Genomic DNA, 23845 nt, shown 5'->3' with positions numbered 1-23845 from the left:
ACTGGGCGACTATTTTCCGATGCTTATGTATTTTTTTTTTTTTTGCTGCCTCGCATGAATATCTGCACGCTTCTCCTATTGCTTCACAGACACAACCATCGAACTGGACGTTCGCTTCACGATCGAACAGGACAGCGCAGTAGGAGAAGTTGGACGTTGCTGCCGTATCCCGAGGAAGCTAACCATTTTGCGAACGAACTTAGGCTAGTCGTTAGTAATGCGAAAACGTCTCCAGTACGCTTTTTATGGTAACTTCACTAATGGTGCAATGATGGTGGTGACCAACCTATTGAAAGTATAATCCGCTTCCCTCTCGACCAACTCGACGGCACGCAGGGCATTTCTTCAAATGTCATTGCACCATGCACCTTTTCGCTTGTTGCGAGCCTCACTTTTCGACAATTTAGCACGAAGCGGAGTTTAGCTTAATGTAGATTACGCAAAAAAAAAAACAAAATGGTACGCGTATTATGAATATTAATAGCAGACCGCTAGTATGCGAACCGGCATTAAGGTTGGTTGGTTACCACGACAAAAACCGATTCGTTTTCGTGATGACATCTGATGGACGAAATATGAAACGATTTGGAATACATGCCAGTTTTGGGGGTGATATATAGACAGCGTAAGGGAGCTAAGAAATTGAGAAAATAAACAAAAGAAAACAAGTGTTTTTGAGGATTTCTTTCCAGCTGATGGTATACAAAAGAACAACACAAAACTCCTCATTTGTACATTGTAGCTATTTGAAATATATTTTCTTTTTTATTCAAATATGCTCATTTTTCATTCCGAACGCGTTTGGACGTTTTGGCGTACACTGTGGAAGCGTTTGTTTGTTTTTTACAGATAAGTGTAGTGTTGATGCCCTTTAGTCATCTGCTCAATCACACAATTACTTAAACGATCGAGGCCGCGATGGCTAAAGCTTGGAGCCGTGTGCCTCACGCTAGTAGCAATATGTACCGACGGCGATCAAAACGGTTATCTTTCTGCTAAGAGTAGATTAGTATTTACATAAAACCAAAACAAAAAAAAAACCGTGAGAGATAATATGGTTTTAATCGTCTGACCGCCATTTTGATTCCCATTTTCCCCTTTTGCGTTTCATCATGCATTATTTTCAAACCCTTTTGCTCGTTTTACTGTGCAGTGCGTAATCGTTGCTGTGTGTTTAGGTTATTGTGATTGTGTTTTTAAGTTCTTATTTTTTTTGCTGCCTGTCATCGGTTGTAATCTGGTCTGGGAAAACGCTTAGCTTGATGTTGCGTCATCTAGGTAAAATGATTCGATTTAAAGCTGAAGCTTTGTGTTGTGTAACAGTTTCTGATAGGGTAACAATGTTTGAAAGGGATGTATCGTTTAGATAGCGTATGATCTAGGCACACAATTGAATGCTTGAGAGCAGGATGTTAATTTGATTTGATAAAAAGACCTTGACATTGTGACTCTCCTTTTGCAGAACGAGCTAGCTGCATCTACCTTTGCATCATCTCTTTGACATATTTTTAAGATAAAATGTAGAATTAGTCGAGTGGAAACTGAACAAGTGGTTGATTGAATTTTCCAATCCTGTTACAAATTTCTCGCACATTTTATGTCTTTTGTACAGTTGGTCACATTTGATGTATAAGATAAGAATCAAACCACATTGGACTGGATCGAGGAAGTCCCATAGGAGCGTGGAAACTTTTGCCATTGGAAACTTCATTATAAAACCATAATAAAAAAGGCAGTAAAAAGCTAATGCAGCAACTATTGTCTACATTAAGGGCAGTAGATCACACAATTGCCCAATGCTACGAACGTGCTGAATAATTGGGTGATCGATAGCCAGGGCTTTTCGTATGGGGTTTTAATTTCACAACTACCGCCATGTATCATCGACCGGTGGTCCGCACCGATTCCATGCAGATCGGGTTTCCTCTTGTTGCTTCTCATGACGCCGTACGGTACCACGCGGCAAAGATCTCGCACATTATTGCTTTAGCTTCCAAAACATCGTTCGTTCCAGTTATCTTTAATTGATCTAATTGTTAGCTTCGCGTAGGTCTTTGGGTGGCAAGCCCTCGTTTTTTCTGCTTTACCTTATCTCGATCTTGAAAACAACGTTTCCTGCTAATTTTTCCTACATTATCGCACCTTGCCTTACGGATTTTGTTTGCTAGAAGGCTACACTGCCTTCGGTTTTGGGGTGCAGAATAGCCCTTGCTATAAGTAACTAGTGCGCTTTCTTTCCATTAATCAATGCTACTATTACCAAATCAGTTCAACGGTGTCATCGAAGTTGTTACAATAATTTCAAAAAAAAGTTAAAAAAAAACTTTTTCTTTGTCTATATGATCGAGCACTTTCGCTGTAGTTTGTAGTGACTGTGGTAATAAATAGAGAAAAAGAGGGGAAAAAATACGTTCAACATTGGCTGGTGAAAATGCCACATCTTAAACGGTGTCAAAGATTAGATCACGATGCAAAAAAATGCGACTACACGTTGCTGCACTCCTGCTCTCAATCTTTCTGATTTCATGCCAGATTCTGGTTTTTTCAATGCATTGTCCGAGATTTTTGTTTTTTTGCTTGCTACACACACACACATTCTACCTATCGTACATCATGTTGACTAATAGCAGAAAGCTGCTTAAAACTGGGTACGAAATTAAAATGGCCTGCAGGGTGCTCTGGTTGGAAAAAAAACACCAACCACAAATTGCCGATCGAACGATCGATTGTGCACGGGTAACCTGTTGCTGATAGGTTGCAGAAAGTTTTGCTGGCACCATCGTAAGGATTGGTGGTGCAGTTGTGCGTCCCTGTACCTGCTAGAGCCTGGTATGATGTAACGCTTTCGTATTCCCCAAGGAGCGACAACACGCATCGACTGCTGATCAATTTGTACCGAGATTAGAGTATCCGCGCTGTTTAGGTTGATTGCTTTTCAAAGAGTTGTTTTTTCTCTCCTTCTCTCTCTCTCTCTCTCTCTTGTTGTTTTGTAATTGCTAGAGGAGTTACCTAGTAGTGGTAGCGGTGTGGCACAAGAGGATACGGATGTCTAGAAACGAACCTGTATTACAGGATAGTTAGTGTTGTGAAGTGTCCTTACGGCACTCCGTTACATGTCCCGTGCAGGGTCCATCGAATCAAAACTCATCTATACGGAGGTTTGGCTATATCTTTTGGTTATCTTGGAGTGAGTCAGTTTGTGTAGAATAACGAACTATTTCCTGTTGCTTCGTTTTGTAGAAATAGTTGATATTCTGTTCGGTTGAGTCCTGGATGCGAGAAGTCTTCTGCTGTTGATGGTGATGATGATCATGTTTTTTCTTCCTCCCGTTGGCAATTCTGTCGTACATGCGTCGTACAGTATGGCCCTCACCCCCCCTCCTGGATCTCGTATCCGATGTGGTTCGGGATGTTTCGAGTTTTGAGACGGTGTCGCTTTCGTCTCCTAACTCTCCGTTTCTGTCTCTCGGCTGGTATCCGTAATGGTATCCTCAAACAACCTGCACGGTTGCAAAAGCACTGAATGTGACTTTTTTCGGGAACTCAGTACTGTTGGAACCACGCGTCTTGATGACCGGTTTCAGTGGAGGCCGCGGTTTGGCTGTCAGCAAACCGGCCGAGGTCGCCAGGTCGCGCAGCTTCTGCGATATGCCGGTGCTGGTGGATTTGTTCGATGGTGCAATCACCTGCGGTAGCGTCGTCGGGGTGATGTATCTGCGAAAACCGAACGAAAAGATGTAAAAAAAAACAAAAAAAGGACAAATTAGAAATCCTGTTGCACATTAACGTTGGGCAAGTTTTCTTTGAGCAAATTTTGGTTAGTGCATGCGTCAGCTATCTTGGCAGATTGAGTTGACTGGTATGAGGAGTGAGGATGAAAGTAGTTTTGTTTTGTTCATTGTTAAGCGGAAGGGTGGAAATAATTTCAAACGTCTTTTGCAAGGATAGCAACCGATAAAGATTACCCAAAACTTGTTTTTGAGTTGAATAACTTCACATAAAAAATAGTAGCAGCAAGATCATGCAAGACTTGGTCTTTTAATAATTTTTTTAAGCATAGTAGAACGTTGATCATGTCGACCTTTGGGTAATCTTGATCATCTCCGTTCGCTTTGTACCACGCTGAGGGTTCACGTTCGTAGTTGATATTTTCCGGAATGCATCGACTGATCGAAGATGGTAGGAAATCGGTCGGTTTTCGAGGTTTGACCCCCGACAGTGTGAACTTTATTTAGCCCGGCCTAAGGTGGTTTCCCACCGTGGTGGCAATCGGCGTTAATCGAACGGTCACGCTAGATCGGCTCGTGTAGAGCAGTGTGAGCCCGTGTGGATGTGCGTCGCTGAGCGTCTAAATATTTGATCATTAAGACGGTCGCGTAGCTAGCGTGTAAATGCTAACTCTCCGCATCTTCATTACTTTTGTTGCCGTGCGTTTCTCAATGACGATGTTCATGTCGAACGTAATCTTGCTTGCGCCAGTGCGTCAACGTGAGTGGTCGTAGATCGGATGTCGGTTTTGCTTGTAGACACGAATTTACGAAAGCAATTTAGTGGTGTCTGCATTCTCAGATCTATTTTGACTCCTTCGTTCGGTCCTATTGTACCCTGTTTCTGCTAGATATCCGTCGAAGGTATCGCGCCTGGTCGCACCGATCGTCCTGTCACAGGCGAGCGGAATATTTAACCGTGAGCATCCCATTGTTGTTTTAATTAAGAAATTACCCATCACATGACGAGATTCCTCGATTGGTTAGGCAGTGCGGTTTCCATTCGTTCAAATAGGGTTTCCAAAGTTGGTGGCAGTGCGATTGCAGCACGATTCGAAAACACAGCCACCGGTTCCTGGACCTTGGGCGAATTGTCGATGATGATGTTTGCGTCGGGTAAGCGAAACGTTAGCACAAGAAAGGTTGATTGGATGGTATTGAATTGACAAATTGTGCACACCGCAAAACCCCGGATCGCAGGGAAACCGGTGAAGGATGCGTTGTGTTTGCCAAAGTTTGCGGTTGCAATTTATTCGATTCGTAACTGACCGTGAACGGGCAGCAAGACAGATGACAGATGACAAAAAATGAAACGTTACTCATTCACACGACCAAACATTTTTTGGTACATTTGCAGTGTTTTTTTGTGTTGTTGTCTTTCTTCAATGTAATAATGTCTGCCCCAGGCAAACCAGCGTATGATTCATATGCGTCGAAATATGATTCTCGTACCGGTTTTTGGGGCAACATTTGGGACTGTTTGAGAGTGTGTGTTTTGGGTTGGAAAAAGGTGTCCCCAAGTTGGTAAAAGTCGAAACTCGACACGAAGGATGTCATTGGGTTGAACTTTTATGTGCATACATTGTTTTGCAAACACACCACGGTTTGGGATTTTCAAAGAGATTTGCTCTTTTCATTAGCAGATTGAATTATTTGTGTACGATTCGCGAGATTGAATCAATTACTTGCTGCCAGAGTTGCACCTGAGGACATTGAAAAGAGTCGCGTGTTTAGCAGCAAAGAAATTCGTACTTGTGCTACTGAGCTTCAGGCTTTTGACGTTATCAAGATGTCCAAACTGGCTGATAAATGGTTGTCACGAGTAAAGGGCATTTAACACAAAAACATATTGTGGAGAAGTATTTGCCTTTAAAACTCCGATGCATTGTAAATAAACATGATTCGGTAGTTAATTAATCTCCTGTCCAACATTCTTCAACGATACGCTTTACATTGGGTTTGCAAATCTTGCTGTATGAACTGTCTGCTTGAGAGAAATAATTATTAATTTCCGTTGCAGTGAGCGAAAGTGAATGACATCAGCTGCCAGCAGCTTTTTATCGACCCGGCAGGCAAGTCAGCTTGTGTGTGCCTCGTCCTATAGCCTCGGGCTGCCCACCGGTTGGAACCTTCTCAGGGTAACCGTCTCGATCGACGTTGATCGCGATGTGGCGTGTGATTGACTGGTTCATGTGCTTCCAGCCTTAGGCCGTCAGCGTGTTGGTGAAAAATTGTTCACTCTTTTTCTTGAAACGATTCTCGCCCATTCCTTCCCGAGTAAGAGACCGTTCTTGGCAGCAAGCAAATGCATAATTGGTTGTCGCGATCGACTGTGCAAAACCTGTATCGTTGATAAGGGTTTGGAAGGGTATATTTGTAGCACGGCACTACAGGATAATTGCATTTTATCGATAGGTAATGCGTCTTCAAAATCCTTCAAATCAGTCGCGTTCAGTTTGTTCGTGTAGGCGTCCTCGATGGTGCGCCGCAGACAAAGCTTCGGACGACTTTGTTCAGGTGCATGAACCTGAAGTGCTGCTGCTCGTATTCGCACCGTCGCAGGTTAATGAGTGAGGTGGCAACTTTAGGTGTCGCGTAACCGTCTAATCGCGTGAGGAAAGCTACTCACCGTGTCTGCCGGTGACCATCGTTCGTTTTAAATCCGCCATAGACGGTCTCGGCCGGTGCGACGGCGTGACTCGGAGTAACAAACCGAAGAAGCTGTTCGTGGTTATTGCATGCTCAAATTCACGCCAAGTATGCAAATTACCGGCCACACACACACACACACACACCTCCGGGAGAGACACGAGGAGTTGAGAGTGGTCTGCGTCACGAACCCAAGCTGACTAATCCATCGACAGCTTTTTACAACATCGGTTGCGTTTTGGCCCCGACACTCAAGGTAGCGCCGAGACATGTGAGTGCTTTCCTATTCGTATGTCTGTCTGAGGGGAGGCTGTGCCGATCGGTAGCTGGTCGGTGATCGAGCGATTTGGCATGTTGCAGCAGTTGCATGATTGACGGTTTGCATAATCAGTGCAGTTTACCGAACGTTTCCTTTTGCCGTTCAATTCGGTTTGGTGTCTACCGCGAGCTTGTGTTATGTTCGAATCCCATCACGTATCGTATCGGAAGTATCTGGAGGTACTTCTTAATAGTCGATTGCATTTTTTTAATGAAGGAAGCACATGTATAAATCTTCCACTTGGGAAATGTTGGAGGATTATAGAGCTTAGTGCAAAGAACCAAAGAAGAAACTAAAGCAAAACATCTTTACTTTCGCTACAAACTCGCCATTTGCTGTGAAAAGCGGGATGAAAAGTAAAGCTCATTAACCGTACCGAAAATGAAACTGATTCGTGCAAAAATGGCACCAACCGTTTGGTGGGTCCGGAATTGACCTAGTGCCCGCACTGTTCTGTCCCAATTTCTATGCTCCATCTGCAAAGCGATACGATTAGCTCAACCACGCTGTTTCACACTTTCTCGCTCGGACAAATCGGCTTAATTCGTTTTGGGGCACGGCCATGTTGATCCGATTGCTTCTGGCGGCCTTTTCGCCTTCCGCAGCATTCAGGCGTAACGCAAGCGTGGCAGGTGACAAACTGCGTGACATTTTCGCTTCCATCAAGCGGAGAAGCGACGACGTCCGGCGCATCGGTCCCAGGACGGGTTGTGGATCATGCAGTATGAACTTACCTACCCGAACCAACCACTTCGAGCTGACGGTGTGGAAGGCACCCAGTAGCCAGAAGATGTCGGTTCGCATCGAATGCAAATTAAGAGCATTGAACCTGTGGCCGTGGCGAAACTGGTCTGGTCTCCGTTAGTACCTCGCATAACGAATACCGCCGTGACATCGTGAACATTCGTGGATGAAAAGTTAAAAGTGTTGCCAAGTGGGACGTAATTGAATTCGAATACTATTAGCCGTCGCGTCTGGTGACGATTAGCGACATATTAAATCACATTTAAAGCGAACGTGGATGTGAGCGTGTTGAAACAAATAGGCGTTACGTTGAAATGATGCAGAAATGAAGAGCTTAGCGTGGTACATTAGTTCGTTTATATTCAGCGATCGTAGAGAGCGATCGTAAGTACTGCCAGCAAGGAGAAGGAGAGCAAATATCATTAATTAATATCAAACTAAGGAATTGTTCAAGTGCTGTTAAGTGTAATGAGACTTCAAAGCACTCGACTACAAGAAGAAAAAAGGTCCAAAGCATTACATTATGTACGTTGCATCTGCAGCATCACGTTGCATAACGAATGGTGAAAGGAAACAGGCCAGGAAGCAATCACTTTCTCAAGAGACAGTCGACACCTCAAGCACATGTCAGGGCGATAATTAGTTCTCTGCATCGTATGACGCACCAATGTCGTCCAGTGCGCATTATCGCAACACATAAACGCTCAACAATTGATAAGTTCCTGGCTGGGTGGTTCCTGTGTAACCGCCTATCAATTTCCCACTTCATCGAAACCTATACTTAGACAACACACTGCCCCGTTTATCGTGTGATCAATGCAACGATCAAATCGATTGAAAGATTTGATACAATCATCGGCTAACAGATGCTTTGCGCGTTTTAGCAAGGGGAAACGCAACGGGTTAGACGAATGAGGGAAGCATCCATTCCAGCTGGGGTTTTTTTTTGCAAAAGCCATCGCTTACCAAATCGTAACGATGGTAACCGGCCGATCATTCCATCGAACATCGGCACTAATAATCGCTCCGGGAGCGTCTTCCTTCTTCTAATAATTGCAAGGCACAAACAAAAAAAAAACGACTGACTACTGAAGCAACATTGGTGGTGGCTGCGCTAGTGAATCCATGATTTATTGCCCAGCCAGTGCTAATGAGTGGCTCTGGAGCGTCCGCAACCGGTGCGCGTATGGCTGTGTTTCTGTCCGAAGATGCCCATCACCCGGTGGACGAGTAAGCGTAACGCATCGGTTCGCAAAGCAGCCCAATGATGGAGTGCTGGTTGGATCGGTCAACGGCTCATTGACTTGTGAGGTAATGCAAGGCCCTCCGGTACATCCAGCACTGTTCAGCGGTAATTCCGCCATGTCTGCCAGACCCCGCCGCACGACCATTAAGTGCTGGGAAGTGAAGTCAACGCTGTAGCGCAGAAAGTAAAAGTCGTTTCCAGGCGTCGACGAGCGACAGAGGACACTTGGTGTACCTACTATCAGGCACTTCGTATGTCGGAGGTGTCATGCCGAGAGCATAATGGTTACTGCTGGACCATGGGCCCGATGGGACGATGAAATCATAAGCGCGGGATGATGTGATACGTGCGATGCTCAAACAATGAACCATCCGTCCGGGTTCGCGCCACGGTGCCAAAAAGGCACAACAACGCTCCGGTCAGTACGTGAATCGCGAGATGAGTCACGTTGGAAATAAATGATGATAAATTAGTGTTTGACCGGTAGGTGCTAAAATAGTGTTTGTTTTACGGTCGCGAATGTTTAGTGTTAGACATTGGATGGTCGCTTCCCATCATCTTTTGAATTATATCATCTTGCAAAGTGCCACTAAAAGAGGTTATCCATATTTGTGCAAATGGACTCCCGTGTTTTGTGGTGGCATTAAAAGTAAAAAAAAGGAACATCTGGCAAATGATTTCCCAACAGGTAGTTTCCACAAAGTGCTACATTGACTTAACAAATCTTGTTTCCAGTTGCGTTACTCAGAATTGGGCTATCGAATCACCATAAAAACGTTCGAAAGCCATGTTTTGTTAGCTGCTTTGAACATGAAAACAGTTTATACTGCACGTTGATGGTTATCTTGCCATTTATGATTACCATTTTATACATTCCTGTCAGAATTCCGAACCAGATACGGTCCCGATTAGTTTACGGCTTCAATCTTTTAAACATTCTGCTCTCGTTAGCTGCTAACTGTAGATTGTCAAATTGGTTCATTAAGTGGCTCGATTCGGTATCAGTTTATAGGCATAACTGTATTAACAATACGCGTTCGAAAGACGTTTACAATGTCCTCAGATGGGCATAAATCTGTCGTGCGGAATGTGCGATAATTCTGGGTGATATCGATATCGCCCCGATACCCCGTTTGGCTGGAACTCATTCTTTCGCCAGGAGGTCCTGATGATATTTGTGCTGAATAGATTATGCAAATTAAGTTTAAATCGTTTATTGAATAGTTTGCATGCTTTCGAAACGGGGGGAATGCTGTTAAACGAACACATCTCACACCGGCCAAGCTCGGTGTGGAGTGGAATAAAACATTGATTAGCTCTATGGTATGTCACACGACATGATTGTTTACGCTGTTGTTTGAACACTTTGTTTTATTGTAGCATCTGAATAGCTCGCGGTGAGAAACAAGTTTTCATCCCGGCTGCAAAAAATGTATCCCATCAAGAATCGTAACCAAATGGTGTAGCAGATCGGTTGTGATGCAGAATAACACCATGTCGATCGTCCAACACTTTTGTCGTCCGAAAATGGTCCACGGGTAATACGAGCCCTTTTCGAGCGAGAAATAGTGAGAGCGAGGTAATTGTAAATTCTCGCTTAATCAATTTCGCGTGTGTTAACAACCACCTCCAGACAAGGCTGAGCCGGAGTTCTGGTTCAGATCGCGCGCATGCCATGCATCGCAACCTCGGCAAGGTTGCGTCGGAACAGGTGTCGGTAGTGGTCCCGCACGGGTTTGCTTTCTGCTTTGGCTGCTGTAGCTGCAGTATCTAGGCGAAGACGAAATAAAACAGGAACAACCGTAATTTGCTTACGGTAAGTGCACGCTCGCGTTACCTACTTTTCGGCCAGATCGAACGAGGCCAAACCCATGCCAATGCTGAGGTTTGTTGCATCTGTCGCAACATTGCTATGATCGCTTGAGATGAAGTGAGTTTGAAATATTTTTATCATACTCTACTCCTGCTCTTGCAGCTTTATTAAAAAAATATATTATTTTAACAAAAGTGAGTTCCCAAACCATTTATCAAAAAAAAAAAAATGCATTTTGCTACAAGAAGTGAGAATTGAACTAATTGCTCAAGTATAATTGAAGGCGGAAAGAAAGAATTATCAATTTTGATAAAACATTAAGAAAATTGACTTCCCGACTAATGCGCTTGCACGTTACACAAAGGAACAGTAGCAATTTGATTTAATGCGTTTAAAAATCTTTCCTCAAACTTAATGGCCTCAGATCTCGATTAAGTTTGCATTTATCTATCCAGCATGTACCCACTCTATGCGCTTGCAATGGTGGAAAAAAGCAGGTCGCAAACCGTAGCATCAGCAGCATGTGTGGCGTACTGTACCGGTGCGTCGATCGTACCAGCAAATGTAGATCGTCGACCTACCGCACACTGGGCGGGCCACACTATCACATCCAGACGAGACGCGTTGGTTCGGATTTTTCTCCATTCCCGCAGCTGCTGAACCATGAAACAATCGACACACAGCTGATATATCATATCGGGCTCACTACATCACCGAATGTATACCTCACTTTCGATCGATCTTCGGTACCGCGATCGCGGCAAAGGCGTTATGCTGAGATGCCGATCGACATGGCTACCGACACCCGATTGGGGCGTGCAATCGATCCAACCAACACGCGGTTTATTTCTTTATCGCTCCCGCCCTGTTGCAAGAATGTGAGCAATCGCTTTCATCCTGCACATTGGAAATTGCTCCGCAAGCGCCTTTCACGTCGGTGACGGTTGAATAGCGCGAAAGGGGGGGTGAAAAAATGATGAAAATGAAAATACATGTTCCATGTTCATGTGCTACCGCTCGGAGCATTAACAATGCGTCTTTCATAAGGCACAATTGTACGGGCGCTCGTACAAATGAATGTTAAATTTTACCAACATACACACGCAGCGGTCCGACAATTTGGAAGGAAATCCTTTCTCACCATATTGTGCTTTAATATCCAACATTTATCGACCACAAAAGCATAAAGCAAAGCTTCACATATGGTATCGCTTTTATGACGATTGTTTGATTTATTTTTATTACACATTCTGTAAAAAGACATTCACAATTAAGGTCAGCAAAACGCAAAAAAAACAATTACAAAGCAATCTGTATAATCATACCCAAACAGAAGGTAAAAAAATCGGCCGCGTTCTGCGAACGGAAGAATGCACCCCTCAAAAAAGGGGAAAACCAGTGCACCTTGTCGATAAACACCTTGACTACACCTTTATCCGTTTATGTTGTGTTGGAAAGTGAACCAATGAGAAGGAAGGAGAGAGAGACACTCGCGGGGGAAGAAAACAAAAACACCTTAAGACAATTTACAGACAGAATACAGGCTTTCACTTTCACGTGTTTGTTCCATTGTGGTTTTGGTGCATGGGTTTGAAAAGCTGAAAGCAGCTCGTACCGATGTTGCACCGTTTAGCTTTTGTTTTGGTGTGCTTTGTCAGTACCGGTCGGTACTGTTCTTTGCAGTTCTTTTGCCTGGCTACGGGTGGATGCATTCAGCGAACCAGCACCAGGTTGCAGTTGCACTTCGGTGCCTATTATCAACACCCGGGCACGGAATGTTAAATGGTGTGCTCTTCCACTGGCAAGCCACTGGGAGGCGATAGTGTTTTGTTTGGTAATTTATTTACTAGACGCTAGAGGAAAAGCACAAGGCGTTGGTGCAAAGTGTGTGCAGATGAAGCATTAAAGGCTTTTCTTCATTTTTGAAAGCAAAGATAGTGAGGATTTTCGCTATCGGATTGAAATTCGATGGGCGGGGGAAAGCTAGCAGTTGCAATTGGTAAACGATAAATCAATCTTGCTCGACGGGTTATCGCCGGTTCGATGGTCCCCTCGGGTTTCGGGCCGGTGGCAATCGATCATTAGATATTGCCAGATCGGTTGCAAGTTAATTGAAGATTCGCATCGATAACGCTGTGTATCGGCACGCGGTGCAGACCCGAACTGGATTGGCCGATCTTTCGATATCGTGCGCGATACGTAATACCCTGGCCGCCGTAGGTCTCGGTGTCCATCCCGTGTCGGTGGTCTGATGACGATCGCTTGCACCTAATTATAGCGTCCGTACAATTGCACGCGCGTCTACGCGTCTTACGCGCCTATGGCCGCACCAGAGTGACCAGGTCCGAAACCTCGCTAGGTTCAGGAAACGCCACCCGGTGTACAGGGTGTTATTGCGCTGTATTGCGCTGCGTATGCCGTCGTCTTCCGCAAAGAAAAAACCTACGTTCGGAAACCCGTAATCTCTCACTTTGTACTTGGTGGCGATTATGAAAGTGACAGTTTTATTTTTCTCCTTTCTTTCCTTTTTATCTGTTTCAGGTTAAATTATGCTTTTCTTGCGCACTACCACTACTTCTAACTTTTGTCCCCCTGCTGAAGGGGAAGGTGAGAGGGTATCGATCGGCATGAAGAGGTGTTGCGTAAGTAGACTTCCCCCCTTACCCATTTGCGTCACACGCATTTCAATCATTTTTATCGACACCTGGGAACGTCCCAGTTGTTATGTCCTCTGGATCTATGGGCTTCTCGGTTTACGGTTAAGCCGGCTGTCGCGTAGGATTCGTTCAAAACTTTCTTCGGGTACTAGCCAGCTTTTTTCTTTCATTTAGTTTTATTGTGTGTCTTAGGCACCTTTTATATCCCGGAATAAAGACAAACTTTACTGGACCAGGCCCCGGGCAAGGCAAGCAAAAACATAGACCTCCAAAATAATAATCACAACCGTACCGTTCACTTTCTCACGGGCTGGCGTCTAGTGGAATTATGTCGTTTTTTGTTGTTGTTCATGTATCTTATTCGGCGGGTAGTAGCCGAGAGTGGACATGAAAAAAAAACAACAACAGCAACAGAAAAGCACAGTGGCACAAACAAAAGTACGGTTCAGACAAACGGCGGTGTAATTTATCGACAGCAAATGAAACCATTAGTCATGCAAAGTCAGTCAAATGGCGCGTGCGGAGTCATTTTTCAACCCATCAATTGGGGACATTGTTTTGCGCTTTAGGCTGGCGCTGGTTTTGTTTTCATCCATCGTAGTGGCCAAGCAGATCGTTAAGCTTGGTTAGATGATCGAAGCAGATAACGGAAATTATTCAGCATTGGGTCGATTACGACGGTTTCTGTGTGATTATGACTTTTACGCAGAAGTTTTGTTGGAATATTTCTACACCTGACATCCGGGGTGGAGTGTTTGGGATACTAGTTCATTTAGATGAATTAAAGTCGTATTGTCAAACACGTTTAACGAAAAGATCTTTTGAATAGGCGATATTCACAATGTATGGGTGGCCATCACTTAGGAACTGATAGTGTGTGAACGTTTGAGTAGGTAATCCTTTCACATTGAAACCTCAGATTCTTGTTAGATTATTCTGAAGATACAATAAAATTAATTACATTGATAACTACAGTTACATTAAAATCGGGTATTCTCTTAGCGTACACGGTTTTATAGAAATTGAGGATCTTGAGGAATAGGTCCTTTGGTCCAGGACACCAACAGTCGTGGATATAAAAGAATAAGTTCTGGAACATTACCTCACAGGATAGAGTAAGTCATTTTTCTGAAATCGCCTAAATCGGCAGATACTGATTTTCTATAAGATACTTTAGAACGTTGAGGCCAACAACTTAGAGAAATCACAAAATTCGTCCAAAATGAGTTCTGAATTCTACCTATAAAATTACAATCTTCAGAACATTCGGAACAATATTAGTATGTTGACTTTCACATCACTTCTGCAATTAAGAACTGTTCTTTCACCACTAGCTACACACAGTTATTTCAATGCCTTGAGCGATATCAGCTTCCACAAATCATGCACTCGCCATGACCATTAGGTTTAGCATGTAGAACCGGGTTTTGGATTGCACTCGTCGTACACAAGTCGTCGGGTTTTTTTTTGTGCCGGTTTTGTACCGAACAAGTAGGACAGTTCTGCCGTTTACCATCGGCTATGAATCGTGCAGAACGTATCGCGAGTCTATCAGGGCTGCCTAATCCACACCCGGGATCGGGGAGAGAGAGAAAAAAATACAACGTTTGGGAAGCGGATGTCCATATGCCGGGTGCAGGTCCCACTGCAATGCACACCGTTACGAAATGGTCAGCTGAGTTACACCTGACACAGTTTCGTGGCTGGAAAGGATTCTCACCACAAGCCCCTGGGCGATTCCACACTTCGACAAGGTATAACTCGTTTTCTTCTAGCGCAGAATTCCGCCGACCTCACTTTGATGGACCGCAGGGTATAGCATGTCTTCGTTTTGGGCCGGTCGTCCGAATGGAAGTGGGTTATGTAACCGTCTGCCTACCCATCGATGCCGGTTAGTGCTAGAACCGGACCCTGGTACCGGTCAGTGTTAATGGTATTTTTCTTTTTCTGGTTCGAATTGGCTGAATTGCTTTGGTTCAACTTCAGGAGCAATCGAGATAAAAAGTCGCGAAGCGGTTACGATGCAGGTGGAATCGGATTGAGAATTGGCATAAATATTCAAAACCCCAAAGGAGGAAAAAAACAGATACTCATCGATTTCCCGTGGTTCCTGCAGGTTTGGGGATGGTTTCGGGCAGTAAGCGGAGGAGTGTCTTGAATGTACGCGGCGAAACCCGTGGAGATATTTCAAGCCCGCGTGAGACTGCCGGGATGTCTACATTCTACGCCACCTACCGTCCAAACCGATGCCTTTCGGGGATTGACAGAGACCGTTACCGAATTGTACAGCGATGCGGTGACGTAGCCCGCTCTGTGGGTGCCCTTTAAAGGGGGCGGATGGAGGTTTGGTACGGCGACGGCTGGCACAGAAGCTACACCGTCCGACGTCCGACTGACATAACGATTGCTTCGGAATAAATCATGCCAAGATGCAATGGTTTAGATAGTATCCTGCCTCTACTGACACCTGCCGCTAAGGTACATACCGTGCGCCTAGTGTTTTGCAGCCGGTTGTGACGTTGAAGCACGTGAAATTGCCATTGGACCCACTGGCAGGAGGAACAGAATTTAGAGCACCGGTGTTTAAGCTCACACACGGCGCTGTTTGGCAAAGGAGCAGGTTTTGGGACCAGACGGGGATGAGCCAGCATCGAAGAGCGACGTGGAAATGGAAGTTTTAATGATGGCTATAAATCGTCTCTATCGACAGCTCAACCGGCCGATTTAACCGCTACGACCATCACTGTGGCGTAACGAAACGTTCTACCGAAAGGGGACAATCCGTTTGGGTAAATCCCTCGCATCGTAAACTATCAGCGTGTGACACGCTGTATCCTGATTGGTTTTCTTTTTCAGGGCCTTTTGGGTCCGAAACGAAAAACGAAACAAACGGCGAGGGGATCCTTCTGAAAATGGTGAGGGATGGTTTTACGACTTCCCCATTACTGTGCTAAGTGCGCTAAGTAATTCGCGGTCACCCGGACCTACGCGGACCCCCGCGGACAACTGATATACCCTTTCGCTGAATAGATCCTTGGATCGTGAGCGTGATCGTAGCTGTGGATCGTGTAGATGAGGACTTCCAGAGTTGATCCTCAAGTGGAGTGTGATAATGTTTGTTAAATCTTGGACCATAAGACGCCAGCCGCTGACGATGAACTGTTGAAGGATTTTAACTCATTCGTAGTCTGCATAATACCAATTCCTTTTTCTTAAATCTAAATCAGTAGATAAACGAAACGAAACACTCGTCGGCCACTGGCATTTTGAATTGAAATCGAGAGTTGTAATCCGTTAAAGTTAAAGGCGTGCCCAAGCGCGCTTATCGCGCTGTTTTGGTGCATAAATATTGAATGTAAATTAGAAGCAGCCGCAGGGTGATGAAATTCTTCAAACTACATGGCATATCCAGGAAGCCAGGAAACAATCATCATGGCACGGGGTGTCAAGATGCTGAACATAAAACATCTTTCAGTGAAAGTTTTTCGTTATTTTTACGTTTTGAGCGCATTGCTATATCCGGCACGCGAATGTTAGGAAATGAAACGACACACGCAGCATGTGTACGGGTTGAGCCTTCGAGCATGCTTGTTATGTTGTCTGTCTATTTTTTTGTTTTTGGTACAAGGTAAATGCAACGCAAGGCTGGTTGATCGGAAGTTATAAATTTTCAAAAACTAAAAGCTGTAAAAGAGAATTGTGTAAAGCCGTTCAAACTGGCTGATGTAGAGGAACATCCGTAACGTTTTTAATGTGCATATGTAGTTGCTAGTGCTACGATGTAGGCATGAGGTGTATTTAAGAGATCATTGAATGAAACATAACACCGCAGTATCGCTTGGGGGCGTTGTGCAACTTATGAACTGTGCGGTTGATGAAGTTTCCCATCTTCTTCAGCTCACACCTGCGATGGCTTTGACCTTCGTTTAGGATGACCGAAAAAGTCCACACAATGATTCACGGTCAACAGAAGGGTCAACAGAAGGGTGGAATGTAACTTTCACTAAGGGGATGTTATCAACCTCAACTGTTTTGTTTGGCTGTATTTCTTCTATATCATAAAAGTTCATTTGAGTAATTTCTTTTATATATTAAATTGGGTATTCTTAGCCTTTAATGTGTTCAAAGTTCAAGGTTTTTTTTAGAAAACTACTACAATTTTGTATTATCTAAATTGCACCTACTCCAGGTTTGAGATGTTAATTGCAGACGATAACGAGCTAACAAGGGTAGTTGAACTTTGGTACAATTGGAAGAAATTAAAGCATCCAAAGCAACCGCTCGAAGTCATTGCAATGCGAAGATGATTTGCCACCGGTTCCTGTACGAATGTTTTCCTCGTACGTCAAGAGTGCACCGAAAAGTTGTGCGTGACGTCGCATCTAGATTAGACCGGTCGGCCGGTATGTGTGGGACAGGCGCTGAAAAACGAGCGATCTATTCGGATGATCGCTGCATCGTTGGTGGTGAAACTGTATCAAAATCGTGGGAAATCCAGCGATGCATTAATGCGCTGCCATACAATTCATCATTAGGGCACCCTCGTGGGGGTGCTGTGTCTGCTTCCCTTTTTTAAACCATTATCATTTCCTACACCGCGTGCAGTGGCGTCCCAACAACCGTCAGTAGGCAGTAGCAACTTTTCTAACAGGTCGGAATTTATGGCTAAGCGCGCATAAATCTTCACTTCATGAAATGGCGAACAAACTTGCTCCGGGTTTGGCTTTCTGTCAGCGCTGACGCTGTGTGCAGCATCTTGTCAATGGACCGACGACCGGCAAACGGAATCGTATGCGTTTTTCATCGTCTTCATTGTCGCGCGAGCATCCCGCCCCTTCTTCCCCCCCCCCCTCCCCCCTTTTGCGGCAGGGGACAATAATGAGAATTTTATTCCCAGTCCCAATGTTTGACGGTGCACCAATTGTTAGAATGTGGCCGCAGCTGCGTTGCAGCGTTGTGAATTTTGCTCGACCAACAAAGTACGCCTTTTGCCACAAGTCGACGACACCCGGTGCTGATGATGGGGCTGACGATTGCCATTTGCTACTAATTTTGTGCAATAACTTTCGAGCATTTCCGAGCATTTGATGCGAACGATGGGCGCGGAATGAAAGTGCGCCATGGTTTTATATGTATATGTATCACTTTTTATTTTTCATTTTGTAGCGTACCTAGTGATGTGGGAAAATGTTCAAAAACTTTCACTGACAGTCTGACAGTTTCACCGGGTGTTGACGGGGTCGCGCAACCGTGAACTGTCGGTCCCGGTAACGCGTGAGCTTTTTCGCGCCGCACTCTCGTGCCGGTTCGAGAATTGTGATCACGCACCACGCTGCTTTGGGTTTGTGGGTTGTAAGACTTGTAGGAATTGAAAATTATACGATCACTTTGGCACGTCCCCGACAGGGGTTTGTGGAAGATGCCCGACGTTTTACGACGAACTCGTCGTCGGCGAATTGTTTCCCATGTTTTCGGTTGGGATTAACTTTTTGCACAGCGGCAATGGTGATCATAATCAATTAGCATTGGCTAAATGATGACCTGGTGGCTGTAAATATCCGTGCTATTATGGTTGTGGTTTGAGATGAAAGCTCGAATTTCTCGATTGTTACTGTTGTTATCTGATCATTTTTGGATTCATTTATAGCTTCAAAATGGACATGGTTTTATATTAAAAAAGTAATGAAATTGTTAACAAAACATTGTAAATGATAATGTTAAAAAAAGCTTCAAAATTGCACCACATGTTCGATTTTTAAAGCTCAACAGGTGACCAAGGTGAACTTGAGATTAACCATGCAAATTATGAAAATATCAAAAAAGCAGTAAAAAAATCCTTATCTTTAATAATTATACTCTACCACATTTCACAGCTCCCTGTCGATCGTTTATTAAGAAGACATTTTTTTTGCTTCTAAATTTGACATTGAAATTAAACGATGACTTACCTGTTAACATGACGTGAGTTACCGAGAGCATGCAAGTAAAAAGAAAAAAAGAAAAGCATTAGATGATTAAAGCTGACAGTGTGTGGAGCAAAAAAGGAAAATTGAAATGGATAATTAATGGTCAAACTGGTTTGGTTCACTTTTGGCAGTTAAGTTCATCACTTATGCGTATCAAATCGTTAACCATGACACCAGTACTGCACTTCAGACGCAAGCACCCCGGGTATCGTTTTCATGTAAGTTCGTTTCGTTTCAATTTGGGATAATTTGGCAAATGAAATGAATTAGGAAAATGTTGATGATCTGATCGGACGCTCTAGTGGCCGGCAGCGGTGAGTGTCGTACACGGTATAAACCTTTTGCAACACATTCCGAGTGCGCCAGAGCTCCGATCGTTTAAAGTTCGACATACGTGGGAAAGTAATGTGGCCCGAAGCGGATCGTATAAATGCCACAGCCGGACGAACGTGATCGGAACGATCGACGCTGGAGCTTGTAAAAGGATGTTGTCGTACGCACAGGGTCACACAGCTGGGAGGTGAACAGTTGCGTGTGTTGGATATCATCCGACTCGAGAAGATGCACAAGGACGGTCCACCGTGGGTACATTCCGAACGGTTGCATTGCATCATACATGTGTGCTTCGTGGATGGGAAATCAAAATATATCTAATTACATTTACAAAAGTAAAGCTGCATCCTGCGTTTCGGATCGACACCATGCTTGTTTCTTGTCGTCCGGTTAAATGAGCTTTGGGCGTCATTGAATGTTGGGTGTGTTGAGTAATCGAATATTTGTGTCAGAGTTGCAATTTTCGTTAATAGAACTAATTTTTAATGATGATTATTGACCGCAGTTAACGATGTAACCCTGTCGTTCTGCAGAAGCAGCATAGTTTCAACAAAAAAAAATGTTCGTCCAACATGCCTGTAAGTGGCGCGGGTAAACGCTTTGCTCCACCTTGCACCAGAAGGCCAGATGTGCCGTACAAGAAATGCGGATGGAATCGTTCGAAACGTTCAAACTGTTGCTTTCGACATGTAGACATGGCGATTGATTTCTCTATTTGACCGGAAAACTTACGTATCGATCGCTGTTTGCACACTTGTTTTAGGTGCACGAGCGCACCGGTAAAGGTTCAGGTGAATGTTGCTCGGTCGGAAAGCAAAAACACATCGTTGATCCGGATATTGAACTAGCGCTGGCGCCAAGAATGAGGAAGTCAGCAATTTCGATGGCGTTGCAAATTGAAAGTGTTTTTGTTAGCTATGTATTGTTTGTGGTTTGGTTTGTTTTACTGTGCCAGCGTAAGTGGGGCTACGGTACGGCCGGGACCATGGCATATCGTGGGACTCGTTGGTGGAAATCAACCAAACCGATCGGAACAGCGTTCGAAATCGCCAGATCCCCGGCCCAAGCACCAAAAACCCTTGGCCACTTGTTGGGTGTTCGCCATGGTGGATTGATTTTCGAGCAGACGACGCCAGATCGCGAGCTACTTTGGGGCGTCAGGAAAGGGATCGTCGCGCGTTGGGATCGTGTTTCAGCACGGCCAGCACGCCGCGATGCTGTGGCACTTTTGGTGATGGAACAGATCGAAACGTCAAGCCGAGTTCAATGATCCGGCAAATCTGTCGATTTGATGACCATCGGTCAACACTAGGGTACGTGCAGCAGACAAAAGCAAAATCACCAACAAAAAAAAAAACATCAACAGAGTAGAACGAACGAGGGTAAGGATATCGGCCACACTGATATTTGTCTCATGTTATACAACGCAAGAAGACAACAACAAAACGATTCTCATTCACTACTGGGAAAAGCCACCATGGGATGGAAATCAGCACGAGATATTTTGAACCCACTCACGTATGCTGACGACGCCAATGCCCTTGAGAGGGCGAGGTCGTGCGTCTTAGCGAAAAAAAAACCAGGGTAAAAATCAGATTAATTTCACAGTGGATTATTTTATCCTCTTTTGCTCTGGACCGTCTTCGCACTGGGCGACGGATCGTTCCGGATTTTTGGGAAACATGGGTGTTCTACGTCCAGCGTAGTTTCTGCTGGATGAGGTTCTAATGAGTGTGATACTGCGACGTAATATACTTTTCTCCAGACGAAGAGGACGTTTTATTGCGCTTTTGTCGTATTTCATATTTTCCAATAAAATGTTCTTCCAGAAAGTCAGTTTTATTTAGTTTACCTCTGTTGAACCTTAAGCCCTGTTCAAGAGCAATATTTTTCTAGAAATCAGTGTCAGTATTTATATGTATAACGGAAATATTCCAGGGCATTCGTCTAGACTACTAATATTGATTTATTTATCGAACCGTTTGCTAGTCCATTAGCAAAACATGTATTCTTTCTACTCAAAATGAAACTAGAAATGAAATAAATAAAATGAAAACGAACATACCAACTGGATACCACTTTCCAAGAAAGTTTTTACCCTCAAGATGATAAAAAATATGGCCACTCATTCACAAAACCAAGCCATTTGAAGGAAGCAAACGCAAAATCAAGAATAGCAAATCGGATTGGGAAGTGAAAAGAAAAGAAAAACTACAAAAGCCAACCACAAACTTAGAACAAATGATCACACATGTCAAGCCCAATCGGAGTTTCACATTTTATTTGCGGAAATTGTGTATTGATTTTAGTCTGCTCCTACACACAACGGTCAACACCGGCGGGGCCACGGGGGAAGTTCTGTGAAAACCGTCTGGTTCTTGACCAGCGCCAAAGAAACCACTGTCAGATAATTATCTTACACGCCCCATCTTGGACTGGTTCAACAATGTATGACCGGTTAGGGTCGTTAGCGAAATAGCGAACGGTACTGGTAGTTTTCTAATCCGGCATCGGTTGATGTCGTCCGAATGGATGATAAAATTATTGAATTATTTTAATGAACGGTGATTTATTTAGTGTTTTTTTTTGGTTTGTTGCGTACACAACAAAGCGAGTAGGAGTTACTGGTGAAGAGGAACGTTTTTCATGCGGATGTGTCCCACTACCCGCTAGAACGTTAAAATCACATTAATGGAGGATGGATTCTAAGCTTCGATTAGAGTGAAATTCGTAGGTTGGAAGACGCCAGCCTCACAATTAAAGGTTATGTTTGTTTCTAATCGAGTGAAATGAAAATAAGCGGATAGCTTTAGTTTCATAATCAGAGAAAATAAATCAACCCTAATGTGGCTCGAAGGTAGACAAACTAGCAAACGGTGATGTAGATCCGTTTAGATCATTAGCATAATCTGGTATGGTAAATGAGAAGATTTCAAACATTCTTATCAGATTCAAGGAACTTTGTTTGATGCGCGATGATTGTCTCATTCTTCATGTTGTAGAACATTTTGGATTCAATTAAGTAAGAATAGCTACGCCTCATTACTATCCAAACCTCAATAAATATGTGAAATGTGTTTTTAAAGATCGTTCAATTTGTTGAAGAATTCTAATTTCATTTCAGCTCAAGGTTTTTTCGTACAGATATCCTGGACCAAACCATGCATCTGGAAGCACTCAACATGCCAACGCAAATTAGTGCCATACTGCAGCCCTCACCTGGGATATAAGAATCTCGGTAGCGTCATGGCACACAACAAACTTAACGGTATCTAGAATAAATTTATTGCCCATATACTACCACCTTGGGGGAATCGGTCGGGATGCTTTCTTTGTTACCCGTTCCACCGGCTGCGTTTCCACACTTTCGTCGCATGCACATTGCACGCTACTGTTGCAGCACACCAGAGTGCCAGAGGGGAATAAATTGTCATGATTCTGTAACCGCTTGGTAATTAAATTTTATCCCCAGCTCCGCTTCGCCGACTGCTGCCGATCGTTGACGAATATAATGAACAGCGGGATAGCTGCTCCGTTCGTGTGCTGGGCATATCGCATCGTTTTGTATTATGATTATTATGATCTCTGGTTTATCTTGCTTGTCTGTCTATATTGTGGGTTGAAGCGGGTATGCAAGAAACTCGTCGCCTTCCCGCACAAGGCACTCCACCGTTACTGCCTAGATGACATCGTTTGCTGCACCTTTCACCATTCTGATAACTGCTCCCGTTTTTGCCCAGTGTCATCGAGAACACCAAGATTCCCGGTTCGATTCGGTTCGATTCGATACGGTTCCAGATGCGCCAGATTCGCTACTCACTTCTCTAGTGTCTAACGGAAAGAGTTCGGTGCCCAAGCCAGCTCGCCAACTCCCGGAATTGATCCTCTCGAGTGCATTCTTGTTCCGTTAGCGGTTCCCGATGCCACTCCGAGTTAACTACCTTTGGTAGTCAGACCTTTCGGTTTGTCTCCGTCTTCATCAGCAATGGCCCAATTGCACCAGCTTGGCGGTTCAGTGAAAAGTAACACGGTAAACCTCCGGTGTGCGAGAGCGTGGAAGAACACCACACGACACCATCGCAGGCTCAACAAGATCGAAGATCATTCTTGGACTCTTGACTTAAAAACTGTACGTGGTTCGCTGGGCCTATTCTATCTACCCCGAGCTCCTCGATGACTGGGTCAATTGAAAACCGTTTGCTGGATAATTGCTCATTTGGACATCTCACTTAAGCGTCGCAACTTTGTTGTACGTTTAGGTTTAGGGAGCCCGCAGCCTGCATAAGGTCGTGTTGCTTGGCGAACGTCATTTCATCGGACAACTCGATAGCTTTGGCGGCCGGAATGCCCT

At 44.3% G+C, this 23845-nt stretch overlaps 2 protein-coding genes across 3 annotated transcripts in view; both read right to left on the bottom strand.

Moving 5' to 3' along the window:
• The window catches only part of LOC125765893 (protein purity of essence), a 267808-nt gene that overhangs the window by 103626 nt on the left and 140337 nt on the right, over positions 1–23845 (bottom strand). The gene's annotated exons all lie outside the window — the stretch shown is intronic.
• LOC125765940 (atrophin-1-like) overlaps positions 729–23845 on the bottom strand; it is a 34857-nt gene continuing 11740 nt past the window's right edge. Inside the window, exon 2 of one of the 2 annotated variants that reach the window (XM_049431477.1) lies at positions 729–3714. In XM_049431477.1, coding sequence (XP_049287434.1) covers positions 3492–3714 — 223 coding nt within the window. In that variant the 3' untranslated portion in view covers positions 729–3491. Of the gene's footprint in view, positions 3715–18494; positions 19144–23845 lie in introns of those variants that run through there. The other variant, XM_049431478.1, reaches the window with a different exon arrangement.

The sequence above is a fragment of the Anopheles funestus genome, chromosome 2RL (assembly GCF_943734845.2).
Source record: "Anopheles funestus chromosome 2RL, idAnoFuneDA-416_04, whole genome shotgun sequence".
In the NCBI taxonomy this organism is placed as follows: domain Eukaryota; kingdom Metazoa; phylum Arthropoda; class Insecta; order Diptera; family Culicidae; genus Anopheles; species Anopheles funestus.
Note: the sequence above shows the minus strand (reverse complement) of the source record. Positions and strands in the feature narration are given on the sequence as shown.